This window comes from Protomyctophum parallelum (assembly GCF_964188405.1).
Source record: "Protomyctophum parallelum genome assembly, chromosome: 3".
NCBI lineage: Eukaryota > Metazoa > Chordata > Actinopteri > Myctophiformes > Myctophidae > Protomyctophum > Protomyctophum parallelum.
The window spans coordinates 21415414-21429404 of NC_139698.1; the positions used below are offsets into that span (position 1 = coordinate 21415414).

Below are 13991 nucleotides of genomic sequence, written 5' to 3' on the forward strand. Positions count from 1 at the left end.
ACACTTTTACTTTTTCCTGAGAGAGAGAGAGAGAGAGAGAGAGAGAGAGAGAGAGAGAGAGAGAGAGAGAGAGAGAGAGGGGGAGAGAGAGAGAGAGAGAGAGAGAGAGAGAGAGAGAGAGAGAGAGAGAGAGACACAGAGAGACACAGAGAGAGAGAGAGAGACACAGAGAGACACAGAGAGAGAGAGAGAGAGAGAGAGAGAGAGAGAGAGAGAGAGAGAGAGAGAGAGAGAGAGAGAGAGAGAGAGAGAGAGAGACAGACAGACAGACAGACAGAGAGAGACACAGAGAGACAGAGAGAGAGAGAGAGAGAGAGAGAGACAGACAGAGAGAGACACACACAGAGAGAGGGAGAGAGAGAGAGACACACACAGAGAGAGGGAGAGAGAGAGAGAGACGAGGCCCAGAGCCACCACTCACTCTTGCCGCTGGTCAGACTGCGGTTGTAGCCCACGGGGCTGAAGAACTCGAAGATGAAGACGGTCACCGCCACCACGGTCAGACACATGACGAACATCATCACCCAGACGGCCGGGCTGTAAGGCTCTGTGGAGGGCAAGGTAGGGAACAACATGTTACATAATGAGGACACCTCCTATAAACACACACTGTATAAGGCTCTGTGGAGGAGGAGGGAGGGAACACCATGTTATATGAGGACACCTCCTATAAACACACACTGTATAAGGCTCTGTGGAGGAGGAGGGAGGGAACACCATGTTATATGAGGACACCTCCTAAACACACACTCTAAAGGCTCTGTGGAGGGCATGGAGGGAACACCATGTTATATGAGGACACCTCCTATAAACACACACTCTAAAGGCTCTGTGGAGGGCATGGAGGGAACACCATGTTATATGAGGACACCTCCTAAACACACACTCTAAAGGCTCTGTGGAGGGCATGGAGGGAACACCATGTTATATGAGGACACCTCCTATAAACACACACTCTAAAGGCTCTGTGGAGGGCATGGAGGGAACACCATGTTATATGAGGACACCTCCTAAACACACACTCTAAAGGCTCTGTGGAGGAGGAGGGAGGGAACACCATGTTATATGAGGACACCTCCTAAACACACACTCTAAAGGCTCTGTGGAGGGCATGGAGGGAACACCATGTTATATGAGGACACCTCCTAAACACACACTCTAAAGGCTCTGTGGAGGGCATGGAGGGAACACCATGTTATACAGTATGAGGACACCTCCTAAACACACACTCTAAAGGCTCTGTGGAGGGCATGGAGGGAACACCATGTTATATGAGGACACCTCCTAAACACACACTCTAAAGGCTCTGTGGAGAGCCTCCTCCCTCCTGGAGGTCTCGGATCATCCACTTGGGTCTGAGTCTGAACCGTTGCCCTCGGGTCGTCGGCTGAGGTTGCTACACCACAAAGACTAATCGGTTCAAACTATCCTTTGTCCCGGCTGCTATTCAACTGCTGAACAGCAGAGAGCACTTTATTCTTGCTCTGTGCCTCTTTCCCACTAATGCACTTTTGCTGACTTTGCTATACTATTGGATGTCATGAATTCTCTGTCTCTAGTGCCCTGTTCTTAGATCTTAGTCTCGTATTGAATGTTGTTGTTGTGTGTGTATTTTTACTATGATCTGGCTGCAAACCAATTTCCCGCAAGGGACAATAAAGCTAACCTTGAACCTTGAGGGCATGGAGGGTTATATGAGGACACCTCCTAAACGCACACTCTAAAGGCTCTGTGGAGGGCTAGGAGAGATGGAGCCGTTTCGAAGGAGTCTGGGAGGGTGCGGGGAATCGAACCGGGGACCTTCTAGCTTTGAGGCGACAGCGCTATATCGACTGCAGGCACCGCCGTGGCTCCCAGCAGGTTCTATTCCTAACAGACTGCAGGCCCAGTAGGTTCTATTCCTAACAGACTGCAGGCCCAGTAGGTTCTGTTCCTAATAGACTGCAGACCCAGTAGGTTCTATTCCTAACAGACTGCAGGCCCAGCAGGTTCTATTCCTAACAGACTGCAGACCCAGTAGGTTCTATTCCTAACAGGCCGGAACAACAAGAACAACAACAAGAGCTACATACAAGCTTAACCCATTTTGACCTGACATCGAAATAAAAAAAATGTCTTCTAAATCATGGCTGTTTTCTGCAATGTTTTCTGATGCAATGTTTTCTGATGCAATGTTTTCTGATGTTTCTATATCTGCTGCTGCTCAATATTTCATGTCAAGGACATGTAACTGGCCACCGACCCCCATCTGAAAATATGTTATTCCAGGAACCCCCTCAGAAGCATAAAGATTTGAGTTAAAAACGCTCTGAAAGAATATATATTCAAAGATTTGCACCACATTTTCACGATTCTTCAAAAATAGCAGACCTAAAAGCTCGTAGGACTCAATGCTTGAAAGGAAATGAGCCATAGAAAATAGACATGATGCGTTATTTATATTTGGTGATGTATATAGGGGGAATAGTCCGACAAAAAATAAAAAAATAAATCACACCCGTGTTAAGTGAGGGGCGCGTACATAATCATCAAGAATGGTGGTCCCTCATTGGCCATGTACATAGATTTGCTCATACACACATGACGTAAATTCTCCATCCAATGTCAATGGCATGTAATGTTTGTGTTCAGACAACACAAACATTAAACACTATAGCTGTCAGGCCCGACGTCGAAATTTAAAAAAAATATGTCTTGAAATACCTCATGTTTCAGTATCAGTGGTGCTCAATATTTCATGTCAAGGTCAAAGCAATTGGCCCCAAACCGACCCCCCCATCTGAAAATGTGTTATTCCAGGAACCCCTCAGAAGCAAAGACGTGCGTTAAAAACGTCGGCTCTGAAAGAATACATATTCAAAGATGTGTGCCACATTTTCACGAATCTGTTAGAATTCTTTTCTTGTAGGTCTGCTATTTTTCAATAGCTAAATTATAACAATGTTTAGAACACCAACATGGGTTAAGAAAAGAAAGAAAGAAAAGCCTATATACTGAGCAGAGCTAAATATCTGCAGTGGTCTATGAGCAGGCGGTTTGTTTCCTCGTCTGCTCGTTGTGGTGTTGATTGGTTACCAGACTGTTGCCTCTCGCAAATTTAGCAGCTGCCCCTCATAAACAGTGATGGGTCGGGGTGAGAGGTGAGTCTCTTATCACCGCGGCGTGGAGTTTTCCCAACAACTGCAGCGGTCACCTTATCAATTACAACATAATGTTTCCTCCTAAAAAAAAAAACATTACATTTTTTATCGTCTTTATTTATCGTCTATGGCGTTTTCTTAAACAAGCACCGTTGAAAGACAAACATTAAAGCTACTCAAAAATAAGCTATAAGATATTTTATAATATATTTTGGATACATGAGACTATATGGTGTTGAGAACAGTGAGGATCCTCTGGAGGCCCTCCGCTCCACTGACACACTGCAATGACTACGTCGGGGAGACGTGATTGGCCCAGAGGGAGCGCCCGTACGTTGGGGAGACGTGATTGGCCCAGAGGGAGGGCGGGCCGTACGCGGCACCTATCCAATTAATGCCAGCTGGGAATCTGAAAAGTTTCATTCCATTACAGCAACCTGTGGGACGGGCAGTGATGGAAAGCAACTAAGTACATTAACTTAAAGGACCACTTCACCACGTTTCAACCTATCTTCATATAATAGGTCCTCACTAATAATCATGAAAAAAATGGCGCAATGTTTTTCTACTCAGTCTGTGTCTCATAGGAGGGCTGTGGGCAGTTCAGAAACCGTCTTCCAGTGACATCATCGATGGGGAATACAAGCCAATAAAAAACTGCAGGCTTTCTAGTCTGTCAGTGCCATCATGATCATTTCAAGTGTGTGACAAATAAACCCGCTTATCTTGAATCCTTTTGCCAGCATCGTTCTTGTGAGAGCAACAAAGGGTTGTGGACTTGTCTGTTGGTTTGTATCATTTATGTCGTTCTGTAAAATTGGTGGAATTTATTAGGGCTTGTTTGTGTGTGCCTCGACGGAGCGGGCGACATAGTTTCTGCTATCTGCGCGCTGGTTGTGGTGGGCTGGTCTGGGCCAATTTATTTGTCCCAGTCCAGCCCTGCCCCAGAGTTAGTGTCCATCTATGTAAACTGCCTTGGATAAAGGTGCTATCTAAATGCACCGTTTACTACATGATCTCAGAGGCAAATATTGTACTTTGTACATTTTGATTATAATTACAAAACATGCAGTAGCCACTTCAGCCTTATTTATACATTTCGTACATTTGAAAATAGCCGATCTACAACCTCACAATGCGTTGCATCGCATTGTAGATCAGTTATTTTCAAAGGACTTGTATACATTTGAAGACTTGTACTTTTGGTACTTTAAGTACATTTTGAAGCCAATACTGTTGTACTTTTACTGCATGTACATTTTGAAATCCGGACTTTCATACTTTTATATTGCAGTATTGATACTGAGCAAGATTTTGTCGGCCGTAAACCTGGAAGTGAATGGCTTGCGTGAAACAGCAAAACTGCCTCCGGGACGGATGAGCAAGGCGTTGCCCAATAGCGGCCGCTGTCAAAAGTATAAATCAATTTAACGACCACATTTTATATAACTAAAAAGGACCTAAAGACGTGTCTTAATAAGGCCCAGGACGTGTGTGGACACGTCTTTAGGTCGTTTTTAGTTATATAAAATGTGGTCCTGGGCATCATAAGTGTCTACGTATAAAACAACAACCTTGGCACAGAGTGTGCCAAGGTTGGCCTCCGGCTGAATGCCAAGAAAGCGTAAGTTATCACCTATAAGATCCCATCAGAGCATCCACCTCTGACGACCACAGGAGGCACTGCTCTGAAGGAAGTCAAGGACTTCAAGTACCTGGGCTCGTGGGTCAACTCAAACCGAACAAGACCTGAAAGTGAGGGAAAGGCAGTTGCATGGAGGGCCCTAAACGGCATGGCCATTAGTATGTGGAACTCCAACCTCCCCCGTCAAACCAAACTCAGCCTCTTCTACGCAACGGTAGAGTCTGTTCGCCTATACGGCAGTGAACGCTGGACCCTTGAAGCCATTTTGATTGTATGTGATGTATGATGCTTTTTTTGTTCTTGCTTAATGTAAGTCGCTCTGGATTAAGAGCGTCTGCTAAATGCCTAAATTGTAAATTGTATGGAGAACCGGGATGACTGGAAGCAACAACTGGAAGGGCTCTGAGGACGACCTAGAGAGACTGAAAGTTAGCTCTGAAGTTAGTTAGTTCTGAAAACACCACCGACACAAAGAAAGAACAACCTCTCCTTGTTCTGAAAACACCACCGACACAAAGAAAGAACAACCTCTCCTTGTTCTGAAAACACCACCGACATAAAGAAAGGACAACCTCTCCTTGTTCTGAAAACACCACCGACATAAAGAAAGAACAACCTCTCCTTGTTCTGAAAACACCACCGACATAAAGAAAGAACACCTCTCCTTGTTCTGAAAACACCACCGACATAAAGAAAGGACAACCTCTCCTTGTTCTGAAAACACCACCGACATAAAGAAAGAACACCTCTCCTTGTTCTGAAAACACCACCGACATAAAGAAAGGACACCTCTCCTTGTTCTGAAAACACTACCGACATAAAGAAAGAACAACCTCTCCTTGTTCTGAAAACACCACCGACATAAAGAAAGAACAACCTCTCCTTGTTCTGAAAACACCACCGACATAAAGAAAGAACACCTCTCCTTGTTCTGAAAACACCACCGACATAAAGAAAGAACAACCTCTCCTTGTTCTGAAAACACCACCGACATAAAGAAAGAACAACCTCTCCTTGTTCTGAAAACACCACCGACATAAAGAAAGAACAACCTCTCCTTGTTCTGAAAACACCACCGACATAAAGAAAGAACAACCTCTCCTTGTTCTGAAAACACCACCGACACAAAGAAAGGACACCTCTCCTTGTTCTGAAAACACCACCGACATAAAGAAAGAACAACCTCTCCTTGTTCTGAAAACACCACCGACATAAAGAAAGGACAACCTCTCCTTGTTCTGAAAACACCACCGACATAAATAAAACACCTCTGCTTGTTCTGAAAACACCACCGACACAAAGAAAGGACACCTCTCCTTGTTCTGAAAACACCACCGACATTAAGTATAGCAGGCACATTTTGTTAACCATCCACAATCCATCACCGAGACACATAGCGTGTACTGTACTATAGACAGACATGGCACCATTCCATATAGTGAGCATTAGTGAGGACGAGGCCCCGTATATGGAGTTGCTGTTGAAAAAAGGCCAAATGTTTCCTTTAACCCATTCTGGGCGGGAACCCCTTTCGGTGTTTTAAACAATTTAGCTATTGAAAAATAGCAGAACTACAAGCTCATAGCGCGCCACCGAGTGGCGCGCCACAAACTTGTAGGTCTGCTATTTTCTTTTTAACGTGAAAATATCCCACAAATCTTTGACTATATAATTCTTTCAGAGCCAAGGTTTTTCTCAAATCTTTGCTTCTGCAGGGGTTCCTGGGACAACATATTTTCAGATGGGGGGTCGGTGGCCAATTACATATCATTGTTGAGGTTCTTGACATGAAATATGGAGCACCACCGATACAGAAACATGAGGTTTTTTTCAGAAAATTGTCACCATTTAGAAGACTTTCTTTTTTCAATTTCGACACCAGGCCTAAACGGGTTATAAGCTTGCTTTAGCGGTCTTTAAGTATTGGCACCTAAGCAGCTGCAGCTACGCTTGTCCAACCACTAACAGCCGTATAGTCCTACAACACCATACGAACAGCAGTTGGCAAGATATGGACAATTACCATCTCCATGCTCAGCCACCTTGATGCTCAAACAGAATGTCAAACTATTGTCTTTACTCCTAATCACTTTGCACTAAGCATCTGTACAACGTGCCAGCTTATTATAATTAATACAGTACACGGGCCATGGACGTTAAAAGCATCCATCTTTATGGCTCTCGCTGTAAGAGACACAGCAGCTGTATGCGGTCTGTCTCGTCCACCTACACTTAACAACGTGATTAACGTCACAAATTAATCTGCGTCGTTCTCTCGCCTGTGTTTGAGGTGGCAGCTTGGATGCTAATTTAATGGTGGAAGACATCACGTCTGTTACACTAACCGTCTACTAGGTTAAATCCTTGGCGTTAATTTGACTTAAATGAACATGGAGGATGTCACCGTGTGCACTGGGTATAGCGACATGAGAACGTCTGATAGCATGCCAACCTGTATCGCAGACTAAGTCTGTCTTAATGCAATGACTTTGTTCTCACCCTGTGGTCCTATTCGAGTGTCTTGGCTCAATTTAATCTCTTCTCACGACAACAACAGCGGGATCCTTCATCTGTCTCTTTAAGTAGTACTCTGGCTGCTGTTGAATCTATTCGCTGGAGGATTTTAAACTTACATTTCCCCAAGAATTCAAAAAAAAAAAGAATCATCGCGCATGAGCGAATGAGTTGCGCCCCCGAGTACACGTGATTGCGCGGCAGTGTCGCACAATGAAAATAGCCGACCTTCATCCATCATCAGGGGTACAAATGGACCAATAATCAAGCAGACATTTTATGCACAACGTGGCCAAACAATCCTGATTGATGGGTGACAGTGATATATAGCCCAATCCCAGTGCTTAACCCATTCTGGGCTTAACTATAAGCATTATGTTATACTTTAGCTATTGAAAAATAGCAGATCTACAAGCTTATAGCGCGCTACGAGCTTGTAGGTCTGCTATTTTTGAAGTCGTTAAAATGAGGCGTAAATCATGGAATATATATTTCAGAGCGAACATTTTTAACTAGAATATTTGCTTCTGGTGGGGGGGGGGGGGTCCCTGGGACTACATATTTTGAGATGGGGGTCCGTGGCCCAATAGAGATAATTCTAGGGGTCCTTGACATGAAAAAGGTTGAGCACCACTGACCATAGAAACATAGGTTTTTCAGATTTATTTATTTATTTAGGAGCCTTTTTTTTATCGACCTCAGTCCAAAATGGGTTAAACTTCCCATGCTCACGTCCTCCAACTCCCTCCTTAGCCCTGCCTACATCCAAGCGAGGAGGTGCGATGAGGACAGAACGCTCCACGCTCAGTCAGTGTCAGTCGAAGCGACGGCAATTACTGTACTTGCGATGTTGACACCAATCGAAATGCAACACGTTGTGAGCTTGTAGAATAGATCGTCTATACTTTTGCGGAGCGACGCTGCCACGCAACAGAGTATACAAAACAAGCACTGGTTCTCAAACTGGGGTCAGGGACCTTCATTATGGGGGGTCATTGAATTTTCTTTTCTTTTTTTGAACCACTGATTTTAAACCCTATACAACAGTGACAAAGTGAAAAAAGTTCATGGAAAAGCATTCAATGTCAAAATGACATAGATGGAATGAACCTCTTTCAGCACCATGGACAGCTCCGCCTACTCATCATGCCTGAGTGAGAGCTAAAAGTAATAATTCAGCACCATTAAAGAGAGGACAGTTCTGTGTCGGATCCATTTTGGTTCCATTTGCACGCTATCAAGAGTTATGGGGGCTTCTCGAGGAGAGAAAAAAAAAGGTTTGAGAAGCACCGTATTAAACAAGAGACCACATCTTTGTCTGCATTTATTTTTGAAAAATCGTGAAAATGTGTGAAAATCTTTTAATCTATATATTCTTTCACAGCAAACGTTTCTAAACTCAAATATTTGCTTCTGGTGGTGGTGGTGGGGTGGTGGGGGGTGTCAATGGAACAACATATTTTCAAGTAGGGGTCCGTGTGGCCAAATACAGAACATTCTGGGGCTAGCTATTGAAAAAATAGCAGATCTACAAGCTCATAGCACGCCACCGAGTGGCGCGCTACGAGCTTGTAGGTCTGCTATTTTTGTAAATGCGGCACAAATCTTTGAATATATATTCTTTCAGAAGACTTTTATTTAAATTTATTTCGACGTCAGGCCTAAATGGGTTAAAGGCGTAGTGAAATGAAAAATACGTTTTTCACACTTTTAGACCATATCCGTGGTCATCATATGGCCATACCTAACAATGGATGCCAAAAAAATGGGAAAATTCTCATTTCTGTGTGTTTTTATATCAAAAGTCCATAAAAACGATTGTTTTATTTATTTATTAAAACGAAAACGTGCTGCGTGATGACATGTAGAGATACACATCGATAAAAGCCAATAAAAATGAAGCTCATCCGTTTAATTCCCCATATCGGCGCATGCGTGCAACACTGTCCAACACAGCTGCTACTGATTACAAAAATCCTCAGTTTTTATTCCCATTCAAGATAACATCCAGACAGTGTATTACTCGGTTTCAACTTAATCATCGCGCTAAAATATGTATCTGAAAACATTACAGGGTAGAAATAAGCCACATAACAGTAAACTGGTACAGCTGGCCGACAATCTGATTTGTAAACAAACACACACCACGCTGCTGCGTATAGCATAGCTACCGTCCCATCGCCTGAAGGGATGCGACGCTCTGATTGGTTCAGAAACTTCAGACCGGTGTTTCATGTTGAAACCGTCTGAAACTTCAAAATAAATTGATCACCATTTCCGTTTCTCTGCACCTTTAAGGGCCGATTCATACTCCTACTTTACTGCTGTTTCGGCGCAGTAGTGCCGAAATGTTTTCGGCTCGTCAGAAATTTTCAGTAGCACCGAAGAGCCGACTTTAGGACGGTATACCGCCCCCCCCAAACCTCAAATGACGTCAAATTGTAGGCTCTACAGAGCCGAACCGACTTTTATTCGGCTCTAAAATAGGAGTATGAATCGGCCCTAAGAAGACCATCTGGTATACGGACGGAGCACGACGTCTCCTCCCCCCAGCAGTTCCCAGGTCAGTTATAGCCGGTTCTTACCGAGGAAGGCGGAGGGCGAGACGGTCCCGTTGCTGCGGGACACCATGACGCTGATGCCCGTCTCCACAAAGGGCACGGAGAAGTCCACCACCTCGGAGCGCTCCTCGTTGATGGTCAGGGAGCCGATGGCCATGTCTGCACGCTTGTACACCACCTGCAGGTAGATAGATATAAACATAAAATTACAATCATTTCCATCAACAAAATACAACTGGCTAAACATACAAACCTGCCTAAAACATGCACACATTTCCAAACACTTTACAACAGCACATAAAGAAATCAGTACTCACAACAAGGAGACGCACACGCTGCTGTGGTCTGTACAGAATGAGCAGAGAACTTTGCTTGACAAACTCTAAAGTGTGCTGTGCTGATTGCAGGGTGGATACATACAGGTGCTCACTAATTGAGAATACAGCAGTGATAGGCTAAGGCCCCGCACAGGCTTATACAAGACACTCACAAAATGTACATACACATACATATATAGACCAGCTCAGTGGCCTTGTGGTTAGAGTGTCCGCTCTGAAACTGGGAGGTCGGGGTTCGATCCCTGGCCGGGTCATACCAAAGACTGTAAAAATTGGACCCAATGCCTCCCTGCTTGACACTCTGCATCAATGGGTTGGATTGGGGGGGTCAAATCTACTAATCAAATGATTCCCGAGCGCGGCACGGCTGCAGCTCACCGCTCCTTGGCTGCGGCTCACCGCTCCAAGAGATGGGTCAAATGTGGAGAAGAAATTTCACTGCGGTAACGTGTGTGACAAATCGTAACGTCTTTGACACAATGATACACCATAAACAAAATACATAAACAGTGACTTATGGATACATCGTTCTCCAACGCGATGCCTTCTCTATGAATTGTCCTACAATAAATAACTGCCATGGTATACAACCCACAACGCTTTGTGTGCCCTTTCAACATTTTCAAAAGTGACCCAGAGTTTCTTAAATCATGGTATACGGTGGACAGTGGAAAAACAACTCCAAGGTCACAAAGAACACACAGTCGCTGCTCCTCAGTTATGCCAGTAATATCTGCCCACCTCAACTGCCAGAGGTAATGCACCAGATCTTAACTGGGCACAGAGGGACAGAGGGCACAGAGTTATTTTTTTTTATTATTAAATTGTCACGGTATGAGACAGGTGTTGGACTGAAGTGCGGAACCACACAGGCAGATGAAGTTTAAATGAAGATTTATTTACCAACACAGGACATACACGGGCTGGACACACCATAACATAAACTATACACTAGCAGGTAACACAAGGAACTGAGGGTTTAAATAGACACAGGGATAACAATACACAGGTGAACAGAACTAATAATCAACACTGGGATAGGCTGGGAGACTAACAGGACACAGGTGGAGAAAACTAGTAATCACAGGGAGGTGAGACAACACAGAAAACAGTAACTATAGGGAAAACAGGAAACACTAGGACATGACTACATAATACAAGTATACAACGGACAGATATCGTGACATAAATGCAACATACAGTAGGTAGGAGGGGACACCATATGCAGGGGGAGTGGTGTGAGAACATGAAAGTGATCCATGGCAGTGTTGATTTCGTTGACTAAAACTACGACGGAGAAACGTTCGTCCACTATACCTTTTTTCACTGATGAAAACTAAGCGATGATGACTAAAACTAAGACCAAGTTCTATATCTTGCCCCTTACCCCTGTAACTTATTTTGCCATTTTTTTTACTATTTTAAAACATTTTAAAATAGTACAAATCTGTCAGGTTAGTAGATCTTTAGTAGATTGTTATGTTTTTAAATGGCAAATAAGTCTAGGGATAAGTGGTAAGGGGTGGCGCAAGTTGGAGCCCTACATATATTGTGTCCCGGCTACGGACGTGTGTTAATTATGTATTATGATTAATTATGAGTTAAGAGTGTTATTCTGTATTAAATATATATATATTATATATATATACACATTTATTTTATACGGTGTTAGTATTGTTGTCGTGTGGTGTGGTGTATACTGTATCAGTATACACCACACCACACTTCTGATCGGACTCCCGGAAGTTACATGTGCGAACAGCGAATCGTGGGAGGAGGCTCAGGGCCGATTCATACTCCTATTTTACCGCTGTTTCGGCGCTGTAGTGCCGAAATGATTTCGGCTCGTCAGAAATTTTCAGCAGCACCGAAGAGCCGACATTAGGACGGTACCCGCCCCCCCCCCGAACCTCAAATGACGTCAAATTGTAGGCTCTACAGTGCCGAACCGACTTTTATTCGGCTCTAAAATAGGAGTATGAATCGGTCCTCAGGGGCCTCGTCAAAGTGGCCAGTAAGATTTCTGGGAGAACCCAAGCCCAACTCATAGACCTGTACAAGAGGCAGATGTTTAAGAGAGAACCGTTGCCCTCAGGTTGGATGTCATGAATTCTCTGTCTCTAGTGTCCTGTTCTTAGATCTTAGTCTTGTATTGAATGTTGTTGTGTGTATGTTTTACTATGATATGGCTGCAAACCAATTTCCCGCAAGGGACAATAAAGCTAACCTTGAACATACTTTCAGTATGACCTTTTATTTATTGTGCACTCACATTGGTCATATTATAAAATTTACCCTCCTCTCTTTTCTCTATCATGTGACAAAAGCCTTGAGCCTTACCGACATAACTCGGGGAGAAAAAAAAAAACCTCAGGACGTTTGTTATGGTGCTGGTGTTGTGTTGCTACTTTAGTTTGCAAACTCTGTCTTTGTCTTAAGAATTGCACTACACTTACAATCTGAATCAATATTTGAGCTTCTGACAACAATGTCATGGTTTGATAACTGAGCCAATTATATGAAGACGGATTTAACCGTGACGACGACGTGTGCTTATTCTTCATCATCATCATCATCATCATCATGATCAACATCATCGTCACAGCAGCATTTTTTTTCAAAGGCAAATAATAAAGTTACAAATATTTAATCACACGCTAAACAGCATGTGTGTGCAGTTAAAGAATGGATTACAAGAGCAATATCATCAACAACAATGTCAGAACGCAGCTCCACACAACTGAACTGCGTGCACATGCAGTGACTTGACTGATCCGTGCGACGACGGGTAAACTTTATACTTTTAATACTGTTAAGTCTGTAAGTGATTCAATTCTCTTGCATATTGCACCTTAGTGGGTCTTTTTTCTATAAACTGTTTGCAGTCTGTACATACTGGAGGTTGGATTCGCTCACTGCACTGTCTGTGCAGGACGGACTGTAGTAAACATTAAACACGTGTCCCCATCCTGTATCGGTGGCGTCAAATCCGATCTCCGATACATTAATTAAGCTGGATGGGAGGCCGATCCCGATATAATATCGGATCGGTTGCATCTCTACTTATGATATTTAGTCGACTAAAGCTGTACCATAAGACATCATAAAATATGATTACAATTTTCATTAAAAATTAAAAATTTGCTGTCAAAATCAACACTGATCCATGAGGGCTCCATGCAGAGCAACTGAGAATGTATAGGCTCCATTGATTTAAGGTCCGGTCATTGTAACCTTAGCTCTAACAGGCTATTTCTTGAACACAAAGATGCACAAACGTGGTAAAGAATTCCAGGATGCAGATCACGGTTAACAGGAAGCGTCGCCATACAGTATATGGCCAATTATCACAGGCACTGAACAGAATTCTGCCAAAGCCTTTGGGCATTCCCGCAATCTGCAGGCCTCTCTCAACTGATTGATGGACATGACAGAGGCTTCCAAATATGATTTAAATTAGTGTCCAAGCTGTATAATAGCACGCTTAAGACGTACTTTGCTACAGGAAATATGTAGCTATAAGCTACGTAGCTCAGCTACATCAGGTACGTAGCTTAACCCATTTTGTGCGGGAACCCCTTTTGGTGTTAGCATTACGTTATGCTTTAGCTATTTAAAAATAGCAGATCTACGAGCTTGTAGGTCTGCTATTTTTGAAACATCGAAGAGCGACTGACATAGAAGACATTTTTTTAATCTGATCTCAGGTCAGAATGAAAACTGTCAGGATGTAGAACACACTATACCCTTACTGAGATCAAACAGTTGATAATAATGTCCTCTTCACTTCACT

The 13991-nt window shown here is 43.4% G+C and overlaps 1 protein-coding gene across 1 annotated transcript in view; it reads right to left on the reverse strand.

The window, feature by feature from the left end:
* Positions 1–13991, reverse strand: part of grin2db (glutamate receptor, ionotropic, N-methyl D-aspartate 2D, b) — a gene marked incomplete at both ends in the record, with an annotated part of 178756 nt that overhangs the window by 84943 nt on the left and 79822 nt on the right. Inside the window, 2 exon segments of the mRNA XM_083760374.1 lie at positions 422–547; positions 9885–10038. Coding sequence (XP_083616500.1) covers positions 422–547; positions 9885–10038 — 280 coding nt within the window.